Source organism: Oenanthe melanoleuca, chromosome 21 (genome assembly GCF_029582105.1).
Source record: "Oenanthe melanoleuca isolate GR-GAL-2019-014 chromosome 21, OMel1.0, whole genome shotgun sequence".
Classification (NCBI taxonomy): domain Eukaryota; kingdom Metazoa; phylum Chordata; class Aves; order Passeriformes; family Muscicapidae; genus Oenanthe; species Oenanthe melanoleuca.
Genome location: NC_079354.1, coordinates 3,447,750 through 3,471,464, shown reverse-complemented (window position 1 = coordinate 3,471,464; position 23,715 = coordinate 3,447,750). Strand labels below are relative to the sequence as shown.

At 48.6% G+C, this 23,715-nt stretch overlaps 1 protein-coding gene across 2 annotated transcripts in view; it reads left to right on the top strand.

Moving 5' to 3' along the window:
- The window catches only part of CAMTA1 (calmodulin binding transcription activator 1), a 239,814-nt gene that overhangs the window by 182,791 nt on the left and 33,308 nt on the right, over window positions 1-23,715 (top strand). The window contains exons 8-11 of one of the 2 annotated variants that reach the window (XM_056508365.1): window positions 9,391-9,531; window positions 11,789-13,644; window positions 15,657-15,783; window positions 16,496-16,630. In XM_056508365.1, coding sequence (XP_056364340.1) covers window positions 9,391-9,531; window positions 11,789-13,644; window positions 15,657-15,783; window positions 16,496-16,630 — 2,259 coding nt within the window. Of the gene's footprint in view, window positions 1-9,390; window positions 9,532-11,788; window positions 13,645-15,656; window positions 15,784-16,495; window positions 16,631-20,434; window positions 21,224-23,715 lie in introns of those variants that run through there. The other variant, XM_056508364.1, reaches the window with a different exon arrangement.

The following is a 23,715-nucleotide window of genomic DNA, read 5'->3' as shown; positions in this document are numbered from 1 at the left end:
GAGTATATATGCATGTACACGTCTCTGTTTATGGGTACATATCCTGGGAAACACATCCTTAGAAACGTGGCTACAGTAAAAGCTTTGGATTCTGATCAGACCTAGAAAACAAAGAGGACACGGATAACCATGTTCAGGGAGCACAGAGGGGCACTGCCCGCCAAGAAGCCATCAGATTTGGTTCCAGTATAGGGTGTGCCATGAAATTCTGGAGCCAAGCACATTAGTTTCATCACATTTTTGCATTAATCACATTCTTTCACAGACTTCACAGTTTGATTGCCTGATGTTTCCAAATTTCTCTGCCCTAAAGCAGATTTGTCAATGGCTTAATCAAAGCATTGTGCATGGTGTCGCTGGTGCAGTGACAGTCTCACCCTTTTACCTGCTCTTTGTCAGGGTTTGTTGTGTTTTATTCCTCTGGACTTGGAAGCTGTGTGGAGGCTTTGTTGATTATTTTGTTTTCTTGGTTGCTGTTTTCCATGAGAATTTCTCATTTAAGACAAATTAGTGATGATTACAGACAGGGTGTGTGTGGAGGTCCTGTCCCTGCAGGGGGGTTCCCATTTCAGACCACTGATGTCATTCAGGATAAAGGGAGAGAAGCTAATACTAGTTCTGCCTTTGGGGAAAATGCTTCCTCCTGGTCAGAGGTTGGTGGCAGTGTCCAGCTCTTGACTCACTGACAAGTGCTGTTTGTTTAAGTCCTACTCAGCCTGGTCTGGAGTCAGGTGTTAAAGCTGTTGACCTCTGCCAGGTATTAAAGCTTTTCTATCAGAATGGAGGGTAGCAGACAGTCAGTGGTGTGGCAGCCATTGGTGTGGGAGCATGTTCTCTTGGCCATGTGTGCCTGGAGAGCTAAAAGCAATGTGGAGAACTAAAAGCAATGTGGCAGATGGCTGGCAGGGTGAGCAGCATCGGTCCTGGAGTCCAAGCCAGACAAATGCATCAAACTGTTTTTCCTGAAATGCAAAGAGACCCTGGCTGGGATGATCAGGGAGTTTGTTTACATTTCTTGCATCCATAATTTGTTCAGCTCTCTCTTCCTTCCCTGCTGCATCATCCCAAAGTCAGTCCAGGCTTCAGCAAGTCTTCAGCAGCATCAGGGACAGGCACCAGCTCCTGGTGCCAGCCTTGTCACCCCTGTGAGCAGAGCAGGGCACTGGAGTCTGGGTACTGAGACTGCCCTGCTCCCAAAGGAGACCTCTGAACCCAGAGAGAGCTTCTTGGCTGGCTGCAGGGGGGATGTTCGCTCATTCTGTGACTGTGTTTGCACTGGTGGTTATGGATTAAAAAAACACCTTTGTGGAGTGGCCATAGAGCTCTGAGAGCTTTGTGGAAACAGCATTAACTTGTTCTAACATGGCTGCTGTGTGCACTAATTAAGAGACTGAAATGAACCCATCTGAACATCCATGAAAGGTAAATGCTGCAGATGCTCTAAGGATTTGGGGTTTTCTCAACACCTCCAGCTGAGTTGAGACTGTAAATAATTAATTAATCAGCCTGACTTCAGCTTTCATGGCTTTAGATTTTTGCTTTAGTTCTGATCTTTTTGTCACCTGCCTTCACACTGGAACGTCCATGACCTCCTGATCACCTTCTCTGGACCATCACTCCTGGCTTGTCAGACCTCAATTTGGCAGTCCTCAAGACTGAGGCATGTGAGCCTGGAAGACCTCATACACATTCCTGACCTCCCACAGGATGATTCCTTTTTTCTTGCAGGCTTGGAGATGAGGCCCCTTGTCTCAGAGATACCAGCAGGGTCAGGGAGCTCAGGGAAGGCTGTGACACCTCCACAGATGACAGACCTGGGATAATCCAACTGTTGGGAGCATCTCAACTGGATGTCTCAATCAAAAGGGTTGTTGTGTGTTTGTTGCTTTGGTATGAATGCAACTTTTGGGTGCATTTGTGTAAAGTGAATAGCTATAATACATGAAAATTCTGCAGGAATGTTGTCCGAGGCACCTGTAAGTCATTTCAGGATGCCTGGTGTGAAGAATGAGTCTCAATTTGGCATAGCTTTCAATTCCCCCCCCACTCCATGTCCCATTACAGTCTTGCTTTGAGATTTCTCTGAACAGATTAGCAGATGTCCTTAGAGGCATCTGGTGGTAAAAGCAAATTCAGTGGCAGAATCCATCACAGCAGAATTCTGTATATAAACTCCATATGATCAGCAAATTGTGGGCCAGCTCATGTTGGGGGTTTCTCCAAATTATCCCCTTTTGGCTCTCTCATCCTTCAGCTGGCAAAGTATGACTTAGAAGCTCACAGCTGGTGCTACGTTGCAATCCTTGTTCCAGGTCCACTATAATTAAGAGCTATCTTCTTTTCAGAGGAAAAGCTTTTTGCATTTCTCTGCTGTGTAGGAACTGAGGGCTCCTGTTTGTGCTGCCTGCACGCAGCCACAGCTGGGCAAGCTGAAAGTTCCATGTGTGCTCATCAGTCAGTGGGCATGGGCTGCTCTTGCCTTTTCCCAGAGTCCCTAATTCTGTGTCAGTGAAGCCACCAGCCCTCTTGGAGGTGACCTCAACCTGCATCCCTGCAGTGTCATCACTGGAGAAGGCATCAAACTCATGGAGCTCAGAACAAAACTCAGAGAGCAGCAATTGGCATTAATGCAGTTTGAAGAATTGAGTTGTTGGGAGTTTTGTCTTGGCTTCAATTTATATTCAATTTCAGTAACTCTGTTTAAGGATTGGGGTTATATTTCATCTTAAGAGATCAGCTGTACAAACATGCTACATGGGATGAATTTTACAATTCCCCAGGCAGTTTGTCTGAGCTCCAAAGTACCCCTCAATGAAAACTGAAGCTTGCCAGCTTAGCTCAGCTGACCACATAGAAAGCAACGTGGATTCTTCAAAAAGACATTGGGCTTAGTAATGCTGACATCCACTTTCACTGCAATAATCTTGAGTTTTTATTAAAAAGAGAACACGATAGAAAGTGTTAGATAGCTTCTTATATCTCACCCACCACTTGGACTTTGAGTACCCCTGTTCACATCGTCTATGTGGCCAGCATCAGCCTCCTGCTCATCAGCCTCCTGCTCATCAGACTCCTGCTCAGCTTCTCATCTTCACCCAACCCCTTCACTACTGCAGGTGTGCAGCTCTAAAAAGGAATCCCATGCAAGGATACACTTTTCCTCTGAGATCTGCAGTGGCCTTTATGTCCCCAGAGGAAGCTTGATTCCCTGCCTATATGGGCTACACTGTAGGGAAACATAGTTTCCCTTGTGGTTGAGTTTTACCAACCTTAGATAGTCCTACTTTGCCAAAAGAACAGAATTAGGAGCTGTGTCTCAGCTGGTGCCTTTCAGCTGCATTTGGAGACACCAAAGTGACAGCAATCCAGCTGACAGCAATCCAGTAGGAACCCACCATTATCAACAGTGGAAACCTAAACCAAATAGTTTCCTGACCCCTTAAAACTTGGCTATTAAACCAGATGCAGCAATTGCTGAACCTCTCTGAGGAGGTTACAGGTACACCAGCCTTTGTTTCCTGTTTTTCCTTAGTATTTTGTGTCCCCTGTTAACACTGGGCTGTAGTGACTGGCAGACTCAGTCCTCGAGCGAAGGTGACACCTCTGCAAAGGTGTCAGTGCACATTTTCCTGGCAGTGCCACCGAAGAGTGAAAGGCTGGGGAAGGAGGGCTGGAGCCCCGGGAGGAGCCGTGGGGAGAAGGGCTGGGAACCTTGGGAAAGGCTCAAGGCCCTCTCTGTACCAGCCGTGCTTACAAGGAATTTCTTTCCCCTAAATATGCCAAGCAAGTTTTTTGCTAAAAAAGACCCCAACAAAACAAACAAACTAAAAAAACCCCAAAAAAACAACAACAAAAAAAACACCCACAAACAAACAAACAAACAAACACAAAAAAAACCCCAACAACAACAACAACAAAAAACCAACAAAAACCCCAAAAAACCGGAGAAAAAATTTAAAATTATCACTAGAGAAATGGAGAGGCATTTCTGGGCTTCATGTGGGTCCGGGGTACGTGGTTCTGCTCGCAGTGCTGATCCCGGTCCCGGTCCTGATCCTGGTCCTGCTCCTGATCCCAGCCCTGATTCTGGTCCTGATCCCTGTCCCGATCCCGGTCCTGATCCTGGTCCCGGTCCCTGTCTCGGCCCTGATCCCGGTCCCAGCTCTGATCCCGATCCCGGTCCCGGCCCTGATCCCGATCCCAGCTCTGAACCGATCCCAGCCCCGTTCCCGTTCCCGGTCCCGGTCCTGATCCCGGCTCTAATCCCGGTCCCGGTCCTGATCCCGATCCCAGCTCTGATCCCAGCCCCGTTCCCGGTCCCGGTCCTGATCCCGGCTCTAATCCCGGTCCCGGCCCTGATCCCGATCCCAGCTCTGATCCCAGCCCTGTTCCCGGTCCCGGTCCTGATCCCGGCTCTAATCCCGGTCCCGGTCCCGGTCCCGGTCCCGATCCCAGCTCTGATCCCAGCCCCGTTCCCGGTCCCGGTCCTGATCCCGGCTCTAATCCCGGTCCCAGCCCTGATCCCGATCCCAGCTCCGATCCCAGCCCCGTTCCCGGTCCCGGTCCCGGTCCTGATCCCGGCTCTAATCCCGGTCCCGGCCCTGATCCCGATCCCAGCTCTGATCCCAGCCCTGGTCCCGGTCCCGGTCCCGCCGCCCGTTCCTTATCCGCTGGCGCCACCTGGCGGCCGCCGGGCGCCGTTCCCGGTGCTCTGAGCAGCAGGAGGAGGAAGAGGAGGAGGAGGAGGAGGAGGAGGAGGATGGTGATGGTGCCCTTGAGCCGCAGCCGGAGGAGGGCGAGGAGCGCACCGGGCGGCTCCCACTCTGCCCCTCCCTGTGCGAGCAGCCTTGGGCTTCACGCGTCTGCAAACAGCGGCAGGAGCGCTGCTCCGAGCAGCTTCGGAAGAGTCGTGTCCTGCCCTGCTGGTCCCCTGCAAGGGACATTGGACACCACATCTGCCCAGTCCCCAAGAGCATCCCACTGCATCTGAGCAAACCTTCAAGGAAAAGTGTTGTTTTGGAAGGCAGACATCTCTTTAAAGAATAGCTGCAAGCAAAATGCCCGTGAGTCCGTGTAAGACATTAGCATTCAGGGGGTGTCACTGCTGTCCCCAGCAGCGAGGCTCAGGTAAACCTGTCCTTCACAACCAGTAACAACTGGAAATGGAAGGCTGGAAAATCAAAGCTGAACTGTGTGTGGGCGTCTGAGTACGAAAGGATAAATCTAATGGAAATATCCTTCAGCCAAACTGAGAAATCAGAGCAAGGCCTTTACTTCTGTCAGCAGAAAGGCAGTGGAAATTGAAGGGACCAGGCTGCCATTTCCAATTGACCATCGCCATGGAAACACCTCTCGTCAGCACTTGGTGGAGCAGGATGTGGGCAGCAAGGCAGGGATGGGCAGTTGGACAAAGGACCCACTCACGCTCCCAGCAGCTCTTTGGGGATTTTTAAAGCGCTTTGTGTGGGTCAGGAGTGGCTGAGGGCAGGACTTCTGACACCAGGGCTTGCAGCAGGCTGTCGAGATACATTGGGAGGGAGAGGCAAACAGAAGCCTGATCTTGATGATTCAAGATGTTCTAGCTCTATCAGTTTAACCAACTTACCAGTTCCATGTGGGAGATCTCATCGTTGTTACTCAAGTAACAAAAGATTTACCAAACTGAGACAGAGGAGCCACATGTAGGGTATAGAGAATGGCTTCATCATGTGCTGCACATGTTTTGGGGGGTGGTATGGAAGAGCAAGGTCTATGGAATAAAACCAGGAAGTGTAAAATGCTTCAAGTGGCAAAGAGAAATGTCTAAGAGTATTTAAAAAGGGTGAAATGATCAGATTTAAATTTGGGGGGGTATTTTAGGGACGAGTTTTTCTTAGGGTAGAGAAACCACAGGGAGGGAAACAGGGAATGGTGTTAAGTTTAGAGTGATGATGAGACAGTGAGGTAGAGTTCAGGTGATGGGGAGAAGGAAGATATCTGCAAGACAGGAGGACTGCAGGTCTGGAAATTGTGGAGGCCTGAGTACCAGCAGCAGCAGCAGAAGGCAGAAGTAACCAGAGTGTTTTAAGAAACTTGGACAGTCATATGTTTCTGTGTGCAAGTTTTCCTTGGATACTGGGCAGCCTTTTTGCTGGTAACTCAGATCATCTTTCATTCCTTTGCTCATGGTGGTCGAAGTCCTGGCAGTGCTAATGAACGAGGAGCTGCTGGGCACGATCAGGTCATTTTTATTGCCTTTTCTTCAAAAGGGAGGAAAGAGAAGAAAGGTGAGAGCCCAAGCTCATAAAAAGAGGTTGCATTAGCACTCTGAGTTGTGGACCTTCCCCAGCCTCACTTCTCTCCTTTGAGCACCCAGAGCAGCAGCAGTGGCTCTGCCTGGCTGCGCTGCCTCACGCTGCAGCCGCTGTGCACGGGGTGTGTGGCAGCAGGAATGTGTTGCTGCTGTAATGCAGCAGCTTTAGACCCCTCCGTGCTGTCACTGAAAAGGAAAGTGTTGAAGCAGTCCACAGCTTTCATTTTAAATTATCAGGAAATGCAGTAGGAGGCTGGACAGGAATCTGGATTAAAATCCTTTCCAGAATTTCTGCTAAGCTTCAGACTTTTTTTTTTTTTTCCCTTTTGTGTTCATATATTATGGCTATATTTAATCAGACATAGTTCTACAGTGGTTTCACTTCTTAAACCACTAAGAAGCAGGAAGAGTATGTGTGTATGCTTTTTATTAGCCTTCCTTTCATAATGCACTTTCTTCCCTATAGAAATCTCCTTTCCTGCTGATTCATTATGTGTCAGGAAGCCAAGCGTGACATGTTAAAAGGCATCTTGATAGTGTTTGGTATTCAGTACTAACAATTCACCAGGCACAGGAGTCTTTCTTTAAAAGAGGGAGGAAGAAAATCTGCATATTGGATGTGCCAAGATAGTGGATAATTTGCATTAAGCATCCAGACATTCCTTTTTTGCAATCTGTCACCCTTCACTGGCTTTTTATTTTATAACCTTCATAGCATATGGGGAGCATAAGTACCAAAAAAAGGTGGCACCACGTGGACAGAAGCTGGAGCCAGTGCCCTTTAGGATCAGCTGGAGCAAGGCTAGAGAAGGACCTTTCCTCAGCAACAATTGATCCTCAACAGGACTTTGCTGTGCTGGAAGGACCTGAAAATAATAGGCATGGTTCTCTGAGTTCCCAGCTATAAAGCTGTCCATTATGCCTTAGCTCCTCACTCACAGCTTGATTCAGACTTAAGAGCCATCATCATGAATACACAAACCCCGAGCCATGATTCACTTCCCAGACTTGCCCCCACGATGGGCTGCTCATCCCAGGATTTAGCAGCAGTAGGGTGCAGCTCTGCCATCCTGCTGTAAAACAGACTTTCTGTACCTAGCAATATGGACACCAGTTCACTTCTTCAGTAAAGTGTTTCTGAAGTACCCAGAAATCACTTAATGCAAAGTTTCTCAATAATAATTACAGTTCAGTAACTTTGTGTTGTACAGCTGAAAGCATCCATAATACTTGACTGCATTCTAATCTCACTGACAATGTATATTTTTTGTAAAATTGGTGTTTGAGCATCACTTATTAAACATAATATCACTGGTGACAGAACAATGTATCTTAAATAATAAAATGAATGTGAGCAGAGGTAGTGAAGTGGCAAGCATGTCTAACTTAGATGTAATAACAGAGACTGAGTGTTAAGAGGAAATCCAAAACTGTGAATGTACTAGAAAGCAAAGTCTGTTGGGTATGATAACAATAAATGTGGTCATCAAACAAACATAGAGGGACTTATTACAAAACTATCTGCAGCACTTTAAATAGTGATGTGGGGAACAATACTTGAAAACCTGATTTACAATATTTCTGCAGGTTATCCAGCCTGGCCAATAGCAATGTGAATTTTGCAGTATAAAACTAGACCAAGATGACATGCTGTTAGGCAAAGTGACATTAGTGGGTGATGAGGCAGTACAGCAACAGGTAACAAAAAAAGCAATAAAACTGCTTCCCAGAGCAGATCCAAGAGCTCTGTTCCACCAGCTGTGTGTGACACACTCAGTGAGCAGCATCAAAGAGGAGAACAGGAGACTGGATATGCTGCCCCTGTGACCACAGACATTAGATGCCACAAACATCCCTTCATTTGCTTCTGATCTCCTTGCACAATGCTGCTTTTGGTTTGTGCCCAGGCTCTGGCTGTACAGGAGCATCAGCCCAAGCTGCTGTTGCCAGGATTTCACCCCTTCACATCAGGGACCTTCACCACGCAGGGATCTGTCTTTACTACAAAGCCTAAGTCCATGGGACTTTTAGTTTTGATTTCGTGTATTCTGGTTTAAGGATTTTAGAACACAACATGCAGGGAACATTCCTTGATAGACTATGGCAAAGACACTCCTGAAAAGAAGCTGCCAGGACACCTTGGAAATAATGTTGTCCTTTATCAGCACTTTCCAAAACCTGCATGTGAGCTGTGGTGCATCTAAAGGATAAATAAATAATATGCACATATAAATTGTCATAGAGACATTATAGGAGACAGAAGATGCTTTGAGTCAGTTATTATGGATAAAATATTTTATAAGTGCCATTTCCATTGTAAGTCAGGTTGCAAATATCACTGTTATAGGAAATTCTGCAACTGAAATATTCTGAGAGGGAGTCTTTATTCAAGTCATGTATCTGCATGCAGTCTAGCAGCTAACAGGCCCAGAGAGTTCCCAAGAAAAGAGCTTCAGTTTGCAACATGTTCTGTAACATCACCCTCCTGTCCATTTTCCCATATTACTAAAAGGTCATCCAAGTCTGAGGAGGAACTCACACAGTGTCTGTTAGTCATTCCCAAAAAATGAGTCAGCCTTCACTACTGCCACCTGGGATCTGACAATGAAGACCTGGCAGAAGGTTTGCATTTGCTTTTACTCTGGTGTATTTTTGGCTGCTGATTTTACTATAAAGCTGATTTTGTTTTCATATTAGACAGAAAAAGATTCTAAAACACCTTTTGGAATTATACTGCTTTACTTCAATGGAACCAAGTGTTTTGTTGTTTTGGGGTTTTCAGGGAGGGTTGCTGGCACTACAGAGTTGTTGCAGGTGCAGAGTCCCTGTTAGCAGCAGACTGAAATAGAGCCAGATACTCTACTGAGGAATTCTTCCTCTATACATACCTAATTCAGGAATTGCCTTTGGAAGCCTGTTGATACCAAGGAGCAGAGAATAGTAAACCAGTATCCATTACTGTTGTTTTTTATAGGTCTCCTTTCAGTTCTGACAGAATGCAGCAGGAATGGATTTTTGCTGGTAATTTGGAGTGGCTTTTGATGGTTCTGGCATGATTTTAAAGTTTCTGATGGGAAATCTTACTGTTCTCTTTGCAGTTCATGGCATCAAGTGGACATGCAGCAATGGCAACAGCAGTTCAGGGTTCTCAGTGGAGCAGCTCGTGCAGCAGATCCTCGATAGCCACCAGACCAAGCCCCAGCCTCGAACACACAACTGTCTCTGCACTGGTACCTTGGGTGAGTGCCTCGGGGGGGCACAGAGTGACTCAGCTTCACCCAGTCTGGGGCAGGGTTTGTAGTGCTGAAGTGATAAAAATGCTATTTCATGAAACACTGGGACACAATGAACTCAGAGCTGATTGAAGTCTCAAGCATAAGAAAAAGCAGCTGGAAATTCTGGGGAAAATGTCAATGCTTTCTAATAAATGTAGTCCATACATGAGCTGCTCAAAAAGGTATATTCTCTTCTATATGTTCCAATCCTGCTACCAAATCCTCAAAATCTAATGTTCTTCCAACTTCACCCTCTGAATTCCTTGCCCTGCAGCTCACTTTTTTGGAGAAGTGCTCAGGTGGTTAATTGCAAGGTGTCACTGAGATAAGTCTTATTTAGGTATCATGAAAATACAGGTCTCTTTCCTGTTAAAGAAGATGACCTTGTTTTGGATGATAGTACAGCAGCAAGAAACAGAATCCTTAGTGTTAGTATTTTCTACAGACAGTGGGAAGCTAAGTGATTCACTTTCCAATTCATCTGCTTTAGAGCTGCTTCTTTCTAGCACTTTGGTCAAATAAAGTATATGACACATTAACTAGTCTTTAGCAAAACTTATAAAAGAAAGTTGTCAGTGCTTCAAAGGGTTTTTTTTTCTTTTTTTCTTGAGCAGTTGCATTATACAATCAAGGCTTAAATAAGAATGATGACCTCTGAAATACCTGAGTATGGATTAAAATTCACCCCTTAAGGCTCAGCATTTGATCCAGGCTTGCAGATCTGAACATGAATCCTTTTATTCTTCCCTTTGATGTTTTGTCTTGTGCTAAGTCTGCTCAGTGCTTTTTAACATAACAGTATTGCTTTGTTTTGTAACTGGCTTGCACATTGACACACACATTCCCAATCCCTTACTGTCATCCCCAAATACAACAGCATGAAAGCCTTTCCCTTGTTCCTTCTCATTTCTATACCTAGGAGAATAGAGAGATTTAATATTGTATTTAGTCTCAAAAGCTCTGTCTTGAACTACTTTAAGTGACCTCATTCAAATCTTGAACACATAATAGAGAAGTTCCCCTTCAAGGGCAAGCAACAAACGATTTAGCAAATTGCAGTGGCTACATGGTTGCTTTATGTTGCCCCAAAGATGTCATTTGTAATTGTAGCCATGAGCTATAGTGAGGAGGCTTCTGTCCCCCTTCAGTCATTCTACAGTTCCATAGTTAATGTTCTTACCTCATTCTAGGGAAAATTAATCAATTAAGGGAAGAAACATCAAAAATTCATGGGCTGCTGTTCTGAAACAGCAAAAGCAGTCCCCACACCCGATTTTGTGACTAAGGTTCCTTTGCAGACAGAATAGTTTACTTCATCCTGCCTGATTACAAGCTCTCAGGAATGCAGGTGATGTTACCTTTACAGGTCAGTAAAGGTGCTGGCTGGTTTAATTCATAGAGGATTTTCTTCTGGTGGCCCTTGCTTGAACATTCTTCAGGAGCTCCAGTGCTGACCGTGTGCTCTGTGTGCTCCTCTCAGAGTGCAATGTGTCTGTCAGCACAGGAATGGCTGAGAGTCAGGAGAAACACATCACCATCCTTATGGGAGGACAAGAATGCTTTGTATGGATAATGGATTACTTCTTTAATAATTTGATTGGCAGCTGTAAGACAGTGTGATGACAGGAAGATGTAGGCAGCAGGGTGATGCCAGGGACAGGAGCATGATGTGGCATTTGTCACTTTCAGAGTACTGGTCAGCACCCATGCCCTAAGAGTGGTTGCCAGACTTGCCAACATCATCCAGCTCAGCAGAGAGCTGAGCATGTGTTCCAGGGGCTGAGGTCTTGTCCATGGGGCAGATGGAACAGGGCCCTGAGCTGACAACAGCAGCACTTGCTCTGCAGACCTTGCACTGAGATTAGGCACATTTAAATAACTCTGAAACTTTGCCACAGATGCTAATTCCCCTCTGCCTGATTGGGGCAGGGAGGAAGAGGGCAGGTGCTACATGGGGTGTGGGTAGGAGTGCCTATGTGTCTGTTTGTGGGGTTGCTGTCATTGCATGCAGTGGATCTGTGCATTAGAGAGACCTGTGCTGTTGGCCCTGGTGAGAAATTTATTTCCAAGGTCTCTCCTGCCCTCTCATGTGTGTACTCACTCACTCTCACACATGTATGCACAAGCATAGCTGTCCCTTGATACAGGCATGAGATACACAACTAGCATTGTCCTAATTTTGCATTTACTGAACAGCAAATACTGTTGTTTTCTGGCACAGGGGCAGGAAGCAGTGTGCATCACAAGTGTAACAGTGCCAAACACCGCATCATATCACCAAAGGTTGAACCAAGGACAGGTGGGTACAGCACTCATTCAGAGGTACAAAATAACGATGTCTCAGAAGGCAAGAACGAGCACAGTCATGGCAAGGCCTCCAGCCGAGAGAAGAGGAACGGCAAAGTGGCAAAACCAGTGTTGCTCCATCAAAACAGCACTGAGGTTTCTTCCACCAACCAGGTGGAGGTCCCTGACACGACCCAGAATTCTCCTGTGTCCATCAGCAGTGGGTTAAACAGTGACCCAGATATGGCAGATAGCCCAGCTGTCACGGGTGTGTCCAGTATGGCTGTAGCATCAGTTATGGGAAGTTTGTCACAAAGTGCCACTGTATTTATGTCAGAAGTCACCAGTGAAGCTGTGTACACCATGTCACCCACGTCTGGCCCAAATCAACACCTTCTGTCCTCAGATGCAGCTGCACAAGGACTGGTACTTGCTGTGAGTTCAGATGGACACAAGTTTGCTTTTCCAACAACTGGCAGTTCAGAGAGCTTGTCGATGCTACCCAGCACTGTCTCTGAGGAACTTGTGCTCTCAACAACTTTAGAAGGAAGTAGGAAAATTCCAGAAACCACCATGAATTTTGACCCAGACTGTTTTCTTAACAATCCCAAGCAAGGGCAGACTTATGGTGGAGGAGGTATGAAAAGTGACAGCATCAATACCAACATAAAGCAGTCACCCACAACAGAGCGTAGCTTCAACTTCAATACAACCCTCACAAAAGAAATTAAAACTGAGGACACATCTTTTGAACAACAGATGTCCAAAGAAGCTTTTTCCTCCACTTCTGCATCTAACACTCTCACACTCAGTACTGGTTCAGGTTTACTTCCATCTGGAGGAGGTCTGAGCCCAAGTACCACCCTGGAGCAGATGGACTTCAGTGCCATTGACTCTAACAAGGACTATTCTTCCAGCTTCAATCAGACCATCCAGAGCCCTCACGTCCATCAGACCCCTTCCCCCAGCTTCTTTCTGCAGGATGCCAGCAAACCTCTTCCCCTTGAGCAAAACACTCACAACAATTTGAATGACACAGGTAGCTCATTTGTGAACACGTTAGGAATCTCCAATGTGAAAACAGAGCCCTCGTCCCAAACAACTTCCAACTGTAATGGCACAGTGGAAACCAGAATAGAGTCCACCTCTTCTCTCCAGCTCATGCAGTTCCAAGCAAACTTCCAGGCTATGACTGCAGAAGCTGAAGTTCCCATGGAGACCTCCCAGCAGGCAGAAGGAAATGAAAATCTACTTAAATCAGGGGATCTTCAAGCCTGCAACACAGAACACTACTTGCAGCCTGAGGCCAACGGGGGTATCAGGAATGGAAATAACCTCCCTATTCTCCAAGGAAACATGGTACAAGGACTCTATCCTGTGGCCCATCCTAGCTTAAATAACTCCTCCAACATGGAGCTTAACTTGGACCACTTTGACATCTCCTTCAGCAACCAGTTTTCTGATCTAATTAATGATTTCATATCGGTGGAAGGTGGGAGCAATGCTCTGTATGGACACCAGCTGGTATCAGGTGACAGTGCTGGACTGTCTCAGCCTGAAGACAGTAACAGAGCGACGTACAACCAGGCCGAAATGTGCATTCCTTGTTGCAGCCCTCAGCAAGCCAACATGCAGCTCAGCAGCACGGAGAACGGAGCCAGCACCATGGCATACATGCACGTGGCGGAGGTGGTCTCGGCAGCTGCAGCACAAGGCACTTTGGGGCTGCTGCAGCAGAGTGGGCGCTTGTTCATGGTGACAGATTATTCACCAGAATGGTCTTACCCTGAGGTAAGTCCAGGGCTTTTACTCACTGACATTTACTGCTTTATTAATAAGGGAACTGTTTTGTTAAAGCTTTGAAAAAGCTTTTTAAATATTTCTCTCCAAGTCAGAGCATTCAAGGCCGCTTGCATGTCTGAGTTTACTTTTAATGAAGCACTTCATTATCCTGACAGGGCCCTTTCTTCACTTAGGAAGCATCTGAACAGAAAGGCATTGTTTCATTGAAAGCTGAATCTTTCCCATGTGATGGCTTCATGGTGTTACCTAGGCCCAGTAGAGCAGTAGAGTTTGCAAACTGGAGCTGTGCCTTAAATTTGTCACTGATGTTCCTAGTAGAATATTTCAAGGCCTGCACAGCTTTAGTGAGTTCAGCATTTCCCTCCATCTCACTGACTTCCAAAATCAGTCACATGCCCCATAAGCTGAAAGTGTGGCACAGTAGCACAGACCTTGCTGCTGTGAAGGAATGTGTGAGGAAAGAGACTGAGCCACTTAAAAAAAAAAAAAAAGAAAAAGAAAAAGAAGAAGAAGAAGAAGAAGAAAGGGTTTTGTTTTCATAGGCCCGGCCTCGGAGCCCTGTTGTGTCTGTACGGAGGTGTGCAGCAGCTGCTCAGGGCCGCTCTCCCTTTCCCCGCGGCGCAGCGCTCTCCGTTCTCAGGGGACGCGGCCCCGCGAGGGTGATCGGTGATCATCCCGGGCATTCCCGGCCTTCGCCGAGCGGCAGGCACGGGCCGGTACCGGGAGGGGCCGCAGCGGGCAGAGAGCGGTACCGGGCAGAGAGCGGTACCGGGACGGGAGCGGTACCGGGACGGGAGCGGTACCGGTGGTCCCGTCCCCCCGGGCTGCCTGTGCCCGGCTGTGTCCCTGCCCGTTCCCGCTGTGTCCCTGTCTCTGCCCGGCTGTGTCCCTGCCCCTCCCGGCAGTGTCCCTTCCCGTTCCCGCTGTGTCCCTGCCCGGCTGTGTCCCTGCCCGGCAGTGTCATTGCCCGTTCCCTCTGTGTCCTTGCCCGTTCCTGTTGTGTCCCTGCCCATTCCCGGCTGTGTCCCTGCCCCTCCCGGCAGTGGCGCTGCCCGTCCCGGCAGTGTCCCTGCCCGTTCCCGCTGTGTCCCTGCCCGTTCCCGCTGTGTCCCATTCCCGGCAGTGTCCCTGCCCGTTCCCGCTGTGTCCCTGCCCGTTCCCGCTATGTCCCTGCCCCTCCCGGCAGTGTCGCTGCCCGTTCCCGCTGTGTCCCTGCCCGTCCCGCTGTGTCCCATTCCCGGCAGTGTCCCTGCCCGTTCCCGTTGTGTCCCTGCCCCTCCCGGCAGTGTCCCTGCCCGTTCCCGCTGTGTCCCTGCCCGTTCCCGCTGTGTCCCATTCCCGGCAGTGTCCCTGCCCGTTCCCGCTGTGTCCCATTCCCGGCAGTGTCCCTGCCCGTTCCCGCTGTGTCCCTGCCCGTTCCTGCTGTGTCCCATTCCCGGCAGTGTCCCTGCCCGTTCCCGCTGTGTCCCATTCCCGGCAGTGTCCCTGCCCGTTCCCGTTGTGTCCCTGCCCCTCCCGGCAGTGTCCCTGCCCGTTCCCGCTGTGTCCCTGCCCGTTCCCGCTGTGTCCCATTCCCGGCAGTGTCGCTGCCCGTTCCCGCTGTGTCCCTGCCCGTTCCCGCTGTGTCCCTGCCTGTGCCCGGCTGTGTCCCTGCCCGTTCCCGCTGTGTCCCTGCCCCTCCCGGCAGTGTCCCTGCCCGTTCCCGCTGTGTCCCATTCCCGGCAGTGTCGCTGCCCGTTCCCGCTGTGTCCCATTCCCGGCAGTGTCGCTGCCCGTTCCCGCTGTGTCCCTGCCTGTGCCCGGCTGTGTCCCTGCCCGTTCCCGCTGTGTCCCTGCCCGTTCCCGCTGTGTCCCTGCCCCTCCCGGCAGTGTCGCTGCCCGCAGTGGCCGCCCGAGGGCAGCACGGCCGCGGGGAAGGGGCTGCGGGCGCGTTCGGCCTCGCTCCTCCACCCCGTGGCCTCTCCTGTCACGCTTGGGTCTCTCCCTTTTTTTCCTCACAGGGAGGAGTAAAGGTCCTGATTACCGGCCCGTGGCAGGAAGCCAGCAATAATTACAGCTGTCTGTTTGATCAGATCTCAGTGCCTGCATCTTTAATTCAGCCAGGGGTACTGCGCTGCTACTGCCCAGGTAAGGAGCACTGCTCTCCTAAGCTGCTGGTTTCTGAGCCTCATTACATCATATACATGTACAAGAGTGCATAGGCTTTGAGAAGATTTTCCTTTTTCTTTGACCAATTTAGTGTGAGAACAGCAATTTCACATCTTGATACATCACAACAGATCATAACAAATGCTATTTAGAATCTTTAAATAACTTGAAAATAATTATTTGAAATAATTTAAAATAATTCTAAGCATTCCTTTTGTTTGGAAAGAGCAAATTAAGGAGTAACTGTTATTCAGGGGTGCACTCACTGCTCTGCTGACTCGATTTGCCTACATTTTGCCCTTTTCCACTTACACCATGAAAACCCCTCTAACCTCTCCACAGAGATTTTCAGTAGTGATGGCCCTCAGTGTATGATTTCAGGTGGATGAAGAATAACTTGGTCTCATTGCTAGGCCCCAGCTTTCCACTGGAAATGCAGTGAGGCTGCTCAGTCTTTAGAAATGATTCTGCCTTTTGCCAGAACAACCCATTAGATGACTCTTAAGCTTAACATCTCCATGTTTTAATATACCAACTGGTATTTTTGACTTTTGAATTGTATAGTCACAAAAATATTGTTCAGCTCCTGTCTCTTCACCTGCTCTCAGCCCAATACTTAGCACATGGGGGTAATTCCTAGCTGGGGGTTTCTGTGGGGAGTTCTCTGTCTTACAACGTCCTTTCCTTTTAGCTCATGACACTGGGCTTGTGACTTTGCAAGTTGCCTTCAACAATCAGATCATCTCCAACTCTGTGGTATTTGAATATAAAGCCAGAGCTCTGCCAACCCTGCCTTCCTCCCAGCATGACTGGCTGTCCTTGGACGGTAAGAAACACGGGATATTCCTTAAGAAAGCACACCAAATGTAGAACTGTGAATGACAGAGCAGCTCCTGCTGGGGAGGGATGTCAAGGGGCAAGTTTGTCCTGACAGGAAGTGCTGTGGCAATGTTAATCAAAGTCCTCTCGCTGAAAAGTCTTATTAGTTCTGTTGTGAACAAAATGTTGCTGCCTTTTATACAAGGTGAGAAAGGGGTGGTTTTTTTTGTCTGAATAGAAAGCTGATCATACTGCCCAACTTCTAGAAGGAGAAAAGTATTTACCCTGGAATTGTCTTTCCTGAGAAATCTAAAACTTTAGCTTGTGTAGAAAAATGTGTGTTTATTTAAGCAGGAAATGGGGAGATAGTGATGTACAAGAGGGACATTGCAAAGAAGCTGGGATGGTACCACTTTCAAAGAGCAGCATGGAGACAGAGCACTGTGGGTATTGCAGAGTGAAGAGAACTTTGTGACGTGGCTGCAGAGGCATGGTTGCAAACAGAAATAGAACTGTCTCTTACACAAAGTCTTATGTTTAGCATCAAAATCGAATTTGCTTGACTTGAGAGGATTCTAAGAGTCTGTAGGTGCTTTTCATCTGCTGCGAGGCCTCCCGCTGCCGGTGGAGTGCAGCTGATAGTGTGCTGGGGATTGATACTCAGCTGTTAGCAATTCTGCAGGGCTGGAATGCCAAGTGGGTAGGTTTTGAATCGCTTGTTTGACAGCTCCCTCAGCGTTGCTGAACTCGGGGGAGCTGAGAAGGTGGCTGTGGGTGCTGTCTCTGGTGTCCCTGCTGTTTCTCTGGGTGCTCTTGGTTAGCAGCCCAGCTCTCAATTAGAGGTTGTTATGCTGTGGTGATGGTGGAAGGGAGGGGGACTGCAGCAGTGAACAAACTAGGGCATTGCTAACAGGGAGGGGAAAAAAAAAGTAAGAGGACCGCTGCATTGCAGAGGCCCTTCAGGGAAAAAGACTGAATAATTATACTAACCATGACTTATCAGAAGCCTCTGCCTTGATGCACAGTGCTCCAAAGGGAGCAGATTACACTATTATTTAAAGGACCAGCTACATCTTCTAATTTACTGTTAGAGAACAAATGTTAGCTTAACTAGCCAAGGTAAAAACTAATGTGAGTTGATTCTATCAATTGAATAAATACACAATTCTCTGACTTCTCTGTTTGCTTTAATTTCCTTGCTTAAAATTCTTGCCCTACTGAATGTCACAGTCTTGAGGGAAGATTTTCGAGGAAGACTTTCAAGGAATATTTGTAGTCACAAAATGTTGACAAGAATTTTAAAATTCTTTTTAATTAATTCAGTAGAACACTCTGAGTTTGCTTGCAGTGCATTTTTAAAACACAGTTTATGATTCCAGCTGGAATGACCACTGCCAGAGAGATGGGGTTAACAGCCATACCCAGGAACACCCTAGGAAAAGAATAAGCAATTTCCTTCTCATCTAAGTTTAGATAAACAATTCCCTTCCACAAATCCCTTTAAAATAAAGCCAAAGTCACTCTATATGTGAACTCTATGTTTTCAGTTACATTAAGACAAAAATCACGGTATTTTTTTTTTGAGCACAGCATAAGTGCTGGCCTTTGGGATCAGGGAGCAGTCCTGCTAATGACTGGGGGGGGTTGTGAGACTGTCTCCCACCACACTCCTGCTTCTAGGACTAAATTGAACCAAGTGTAGTAATGGGTAGAAAAGGAGTTTGAAGGGAGCATGTTCTGTACTGTCTTCTGAAGGGATCCTTCTGTCTGCTGTGCCATGAAGGATTGTGCACCCTGTTCTGAACTATACAGAGATGCTTGTTTTATTCTGAGTTTTCCTTGTTTCACACCATGGATGAGTTAGATCTTTTACAAAAGGACAGTTGACCCAGCTGCTGATGTTCTTGCTTTTTTTTTTTTTTCCCTAGTTAATTAGAATAGTGGTGTTCTTTCTTTCCAAAACAAACCTTTTTTTCATAAAGGAAGCACTCTCATGTGATCCTGATCTCTGCTGATAGACTTGGCAGCCTTTTCTGTTTTCTATGTGAAACTCAGTTCTCAGAAGCCACTGTGTGCTTTTATAGCCATTTGACCTCACTTTTCATTCACTGTCTGAAGAGAGGTTCTTTTAAGAAAGAAAAACAAAAAACAAATGAGGCTTGAAGAACTGAAGGCTGAACTGAAGGGCAGAGATCTTCTCATGGCATAACAAATTATAAAGGTATTTCAGAACTGATTCCCAGTGGAAAGCACATGTATTTGCCCTCTGCAGAAGCCTTTGCTGCTTTCATAAAGTGTCTGTAGAGATGATGTTGCCTTGGCATGGGACGTGATCAGAAATTCCAGGAAATGGCTGTAAGTGCTGTTGGCATAACACTTATGCATCTGCAGGAAAGAGGACAGAACCTAAAAATAGGGGCAGGCCGTGTGTGTACTGATGACTCAAGTGTGTATGGGTTGGACAGGGTGTGACTGGTACTGAATGTAAATGGCACTGATGCAGGAGCACCTGACAGGCAGTCTTCAGCTACTGCTGGGTTCTCAGTTTGTGATGTGGCTGTCTTTCCCAGCTGGAGAACATAAAAACACTGGGGGGCTTGGTGGCTGATTTGTGTTATGATGTGGCCATACCAGGGGTATCCAAACTCTCATTTCAGCGTGGAATCATGTGAGCAAACAGTGTGTGTGTGCTACCTGTGGCATTCCACAGTCTGACAGGTACATGATTCCTGTACAGTGGTGATGTTCATCACCAAAACCCATGCCATGTGTCTATTTAGTTGGATCAGATGCTGTTCTTAGCATGTGATGAGATGCAGGGCAGAGTCCGGTAGGAGAGATGTGTTCAGTATCAGTGAATGTTTTGCAGCCATAAGAGACTTTCAGTGGAAAAAAAGTCTGTGGTGATGAACAGTATCACTGTTTTTCACTCCTCTTTCCATCTGAGTAGAGGTGCCTGGTGTTTGTATCTTGGATGTTACCGTAAAAGATTATTTATTTGGGTTCTCTCAGGGAATAGGGATGAATGTTTTGTACCCTGTTACAAGGCTGTGGTGCAGTTTTGCAGGATGTGGGAGCATTGGTAGAGGACACAGATACCTGGTCCCTTGATAGGAGCTATCCAGTAAACTTCACAAGTTTTTATTCATCCTCCCCTCGACTGACTCCTCTGTAGTGTGAAGGTTTTGTCGGCTCTGTTTATATATCCTGAGATGTGTTTGGTGATTTTTTTCCTTTTGCACGCTATTAAGGACACTGTTACAGGAAGCCAGTCTCCTACTGCTCTGACTGCATTTCCCAGACTGTCCTTTTCCATTTGAACATAATGTGATGGAATTGAGGCAAGGAATAACTAATTTGCTATGCTGAGTGTTGTCTTCTGAGCCAGCCTGACTTCATGGTCAGACACCAGATTCCTCTGGGAGGCCGTGTCTGCTCTCAGGCCGATGACTGAACGTGCCCTGCTGCCCCGAGGAGTCTGCGGTTCCTCCGTGGATCGTGGGACCGCACAGCCTCCGAAATTCTGTCCGGTTATAACGCTGTGCAAATTCGCCCGATTAGAGCAATAAGCACAAATATTGTGTGTGTAGCGAAATGAGAGCTGCGCGTGTGAGCGGGAAGGTGACCCGGCGCTGCCTCGCTGCCGTGCGGGGGCGGCGGGCGCTCGGTGCGCCGCGGGGCCGCGGTAAACACGGCGGTGGCGCCAATGGGGCCCGGTGACGTCAGGGCGGGGCGGGCCCGCGGCGGGAGCGGAGCGGGGCCGGGCCGGGCCGGGCCGGGCCGCGCACACAATGGGAGGCGGCGGCCGCCCGCCCGCAGCCGCACTGGGCCGGCGCTGAGCGCGGGGCGGGGAGCCCGTCGTTCGCGGCCGGCGGCCCGCGATGGGGGCGGCGGGGGGCCCCGGCGTGGGCTGAGGGCGGTGGCGATCCCCGCGCCGCTGCTGTCCCTCCGCCCGGGCAGCCGGAGCGCGCTGCGGCGCCGTCTCGGCGCTCTCCCCTTGCCAAGTGCCCCGGGGCAGGTGCCGGCCGCCCGGGGCTAGCGGGTGTGTCAGGGTGTCGGGCGCGGTGATGGCTCCGTGGGGGTGACCGCCGGTTCCCAGCTCCCGCCTGACCCTCCGCCCGGGACGCCGCTGCCTTCGCTGGCCGCCGCCGCCGCCCCGGGGTGTTTGTCACGGCGCAGGGCGAGCCGCGGGGCGGGCGGCAGCCGCGGCTGTGGGCTCTGAGGCGGCGCCGGTCCCGGGGCGAGCAGCGGCCCGCCCGTCCCCGCATGCCGGCCCCCGCCTCCCGGAGCCCGCTGCCGACCCCGGCCCCGCGGCCCCGGCGCTCGGGCCGCGATGCTCGCGGTGGCTGAAGGGCGCCCGAGCTCGCCCCGAGCCCCGGCTATGCCGGCCAGCATTAGCCCGTGCGCTGCGGCCGCCGGGGCGCGGGGCGGGCACCGCTGAGAGCCGCCGGCGCTGCGACAGGACGGCGGGGCTCCAGTTGGCTGCGAGGATGCGAGAGACGACAAGCAGGTCTGGGGGGAGCCTGCTCTGCCCGCCCCTCCTGCGGGGTCTGCGCCAGATGCTGGCTGGAGCCTCCGCTGATGCCTTGTAGACTCCCAGGTCAGTCCTCTGGTGCCAGGTGTTGTCACATTATTTACCTGGAAGCAGGTAGAGGGACTACAGAGGGGTCCGGGACCCCCAGCCGTTGCAGGTGGACGTGCACATGTGACAAAGTGCTGCTTTCAGTAAGTATTGCAGGATAAAGTGTCGCACAGTGCTTGTTTGGGTTTAAATCTGCATGCTTCTGTGTTGTGCCTCACTCTGCTGCACTTCCACGATGACTGCACGCCTTGCTGCTCGCTGTGCCCTCTTCGCCGTGCCCCCAGCCGTGGGACACGGTCTTGTTTTCATGTACTCGCCCTCCCGTGTTGGTCCCCAGCCCCTCCCGAGTGATGTTGCGATGCAGGCTCAGAGTTGTGACAGCACTTTAATTGTAGCATCACGTGTACAGCAGGACACATTTCATCGGAGCGCCTCCAGCTCACAGCCTCGTGTTCTGAGCTGGTACGGCACAGGAGGAGGTCGGTAGCCCAGACCTTTTTGGGGATCTTGGGGATGCTGGAAGCACACGCCTGCTCCGGACCACGTTATTGGAAAACTTGTTTTGCAGCGTGCTTAGCCAGGAAGAGTGGGACTAGGAAGAGGAGTTCAGGAGACTGTGTGGACTGCGTGCAGTTTAGATGGGGTAAACGTGACTGATGTCAGACTTCATGAAAGCTTCCGTCCAGCAAAGGAGCTCTCTGTCTCGCTTGCTGACCTGTTCCAGTGCTTCAGAGTTTTGTAGCTCGCAGCAATTCCTATTTATCTAACTTGGCAGCAAATAGAGGCCATTTTATAGCATGCTGCTCTTCAGTCTGGTGATTTCGGAGTGAGTATTTTGACTGTTGAGATTGCAGATATAATGAGAAAACTTGGGTCAGATTTGTTACTATATGCATACATATATACCATACACTATACTGTAAGCACAGATACTGCATAGTGTGGCACGAGATGCTTTTTTCCTTTCTGTAGCCCCTGTAGCATGTAGCCCTTGGAGGAGGAAATCTCCAGGGGCACTGGGCAGGTGAGCAGCAGCACAGCATGTTCTCCCAGGCTGTTGCTCTTTGCATATATCCAAGAGCATTTTTCATAGTACTGTACATTTTTCTTAGTATTGGCACCTGTCAGGTCAGTTTCTGACCTGAGATGCAGAGACTGACTTTAGGCAGCTAAATTTTTATACAAATTACTAAAGAGCACAAGAAGTGATGTCTTTAGCTGTGTGCCCTACCTCTAAAATATATAAACTACACATAGCATGTTTAAAACTTTCCTTGGATTCCTGAAGCAACTGTTCCTGGATAGCATTAAAATCTTGCCCTCTCTAAGCCCTGGGGAAGAGCAGCCTGAAAAGTGGGGCAGCAAGTGCTTTATTGCTGTTGGTATAGAGACTGTCACTTGGGGAAAAAGTCAGCCTGAGCAGCCCTCCTGCTTCTATTTTCTAGTAATGGCATGTTAAAGTAGAGAAGTACCCTGTTTTGAGGGAGCACTGGCTACTGGGAGTGACAGAGAGGAACAGAGTAATCCCACAGGGCATGGGGGTAATAGCTGAAGTCCTGCAGCACTGGAAGAGCTATGGGGAAAGTGTTGACAGTAAGAAATCATGCCTTGGCAGATGAATTAATGGCTTAAAATCACTGAGACTACCTGTGTGTGGAAGTCAGGATGACTTCATCATTCCTGCTCATGCCCAGTAGTGTTCATTTCTTGGGTGAAAGCATGGGGTTTCTTCAGCTGCTGCTTAAGCTCAGATTGTTCAATACAATGTTTTCCTCATCTCATACCTTGGTAGTTGTGGCATTTCTCACTGATCAAAAGCCCTGGAAGTGACCTGCTTCATTAACATAGATATGCATTTGTCCTTGAATATGAATTTTAAATGCTTTCATTTTCTGGTAGAGACCATGACCTGTAACAACTTAGTGCTAAAGAGAGGTTCTCATAAAGATTGTAATGTAAGGGTTGAGGATGTAATTGCAGTTTAATTTCAGAAATAGGTGCTCCTGGAACAATGCCACCTCAGAAAACAGCAATAAATGATCAGATTATTACTGCAACATTAAAGATATTCAGTATTTGTACTGTACAGAAGAATTGAGCAAGATTTTAGGGACCAGTGACAGATGATTTGCAAAATAGAAACAGAGCAGTGGCACTGTGAGTGACGTGGCCTTAGACTGCTTCCATCCCCACCCACAGCTTGTGCTGGATGAGAGAATTTGGTGAGAGAATTCTGGCTTGCTCTGCAAAACAGAAAAATGTCTTCATGCTGCATGGCTTTTTTTACAGTGCTCAGCTGTCACACTTGTTCACTTCAGTCTGTGTGTTCTCATGCAGGGAATAATTTAACACAGAAACTGCCAGTAAGGAAACAGCACAGGCTGAGAAGTCAAAGCCCTCAGAGTGGTTCCTCCACCAGACTATCTAAGCACAGTGCTTGGGAACACGTGCAGATGCAGCTCTTGCACACCACTGTTAGCTCAGTGTTTAGAATTCTGTGGGGGGATAAT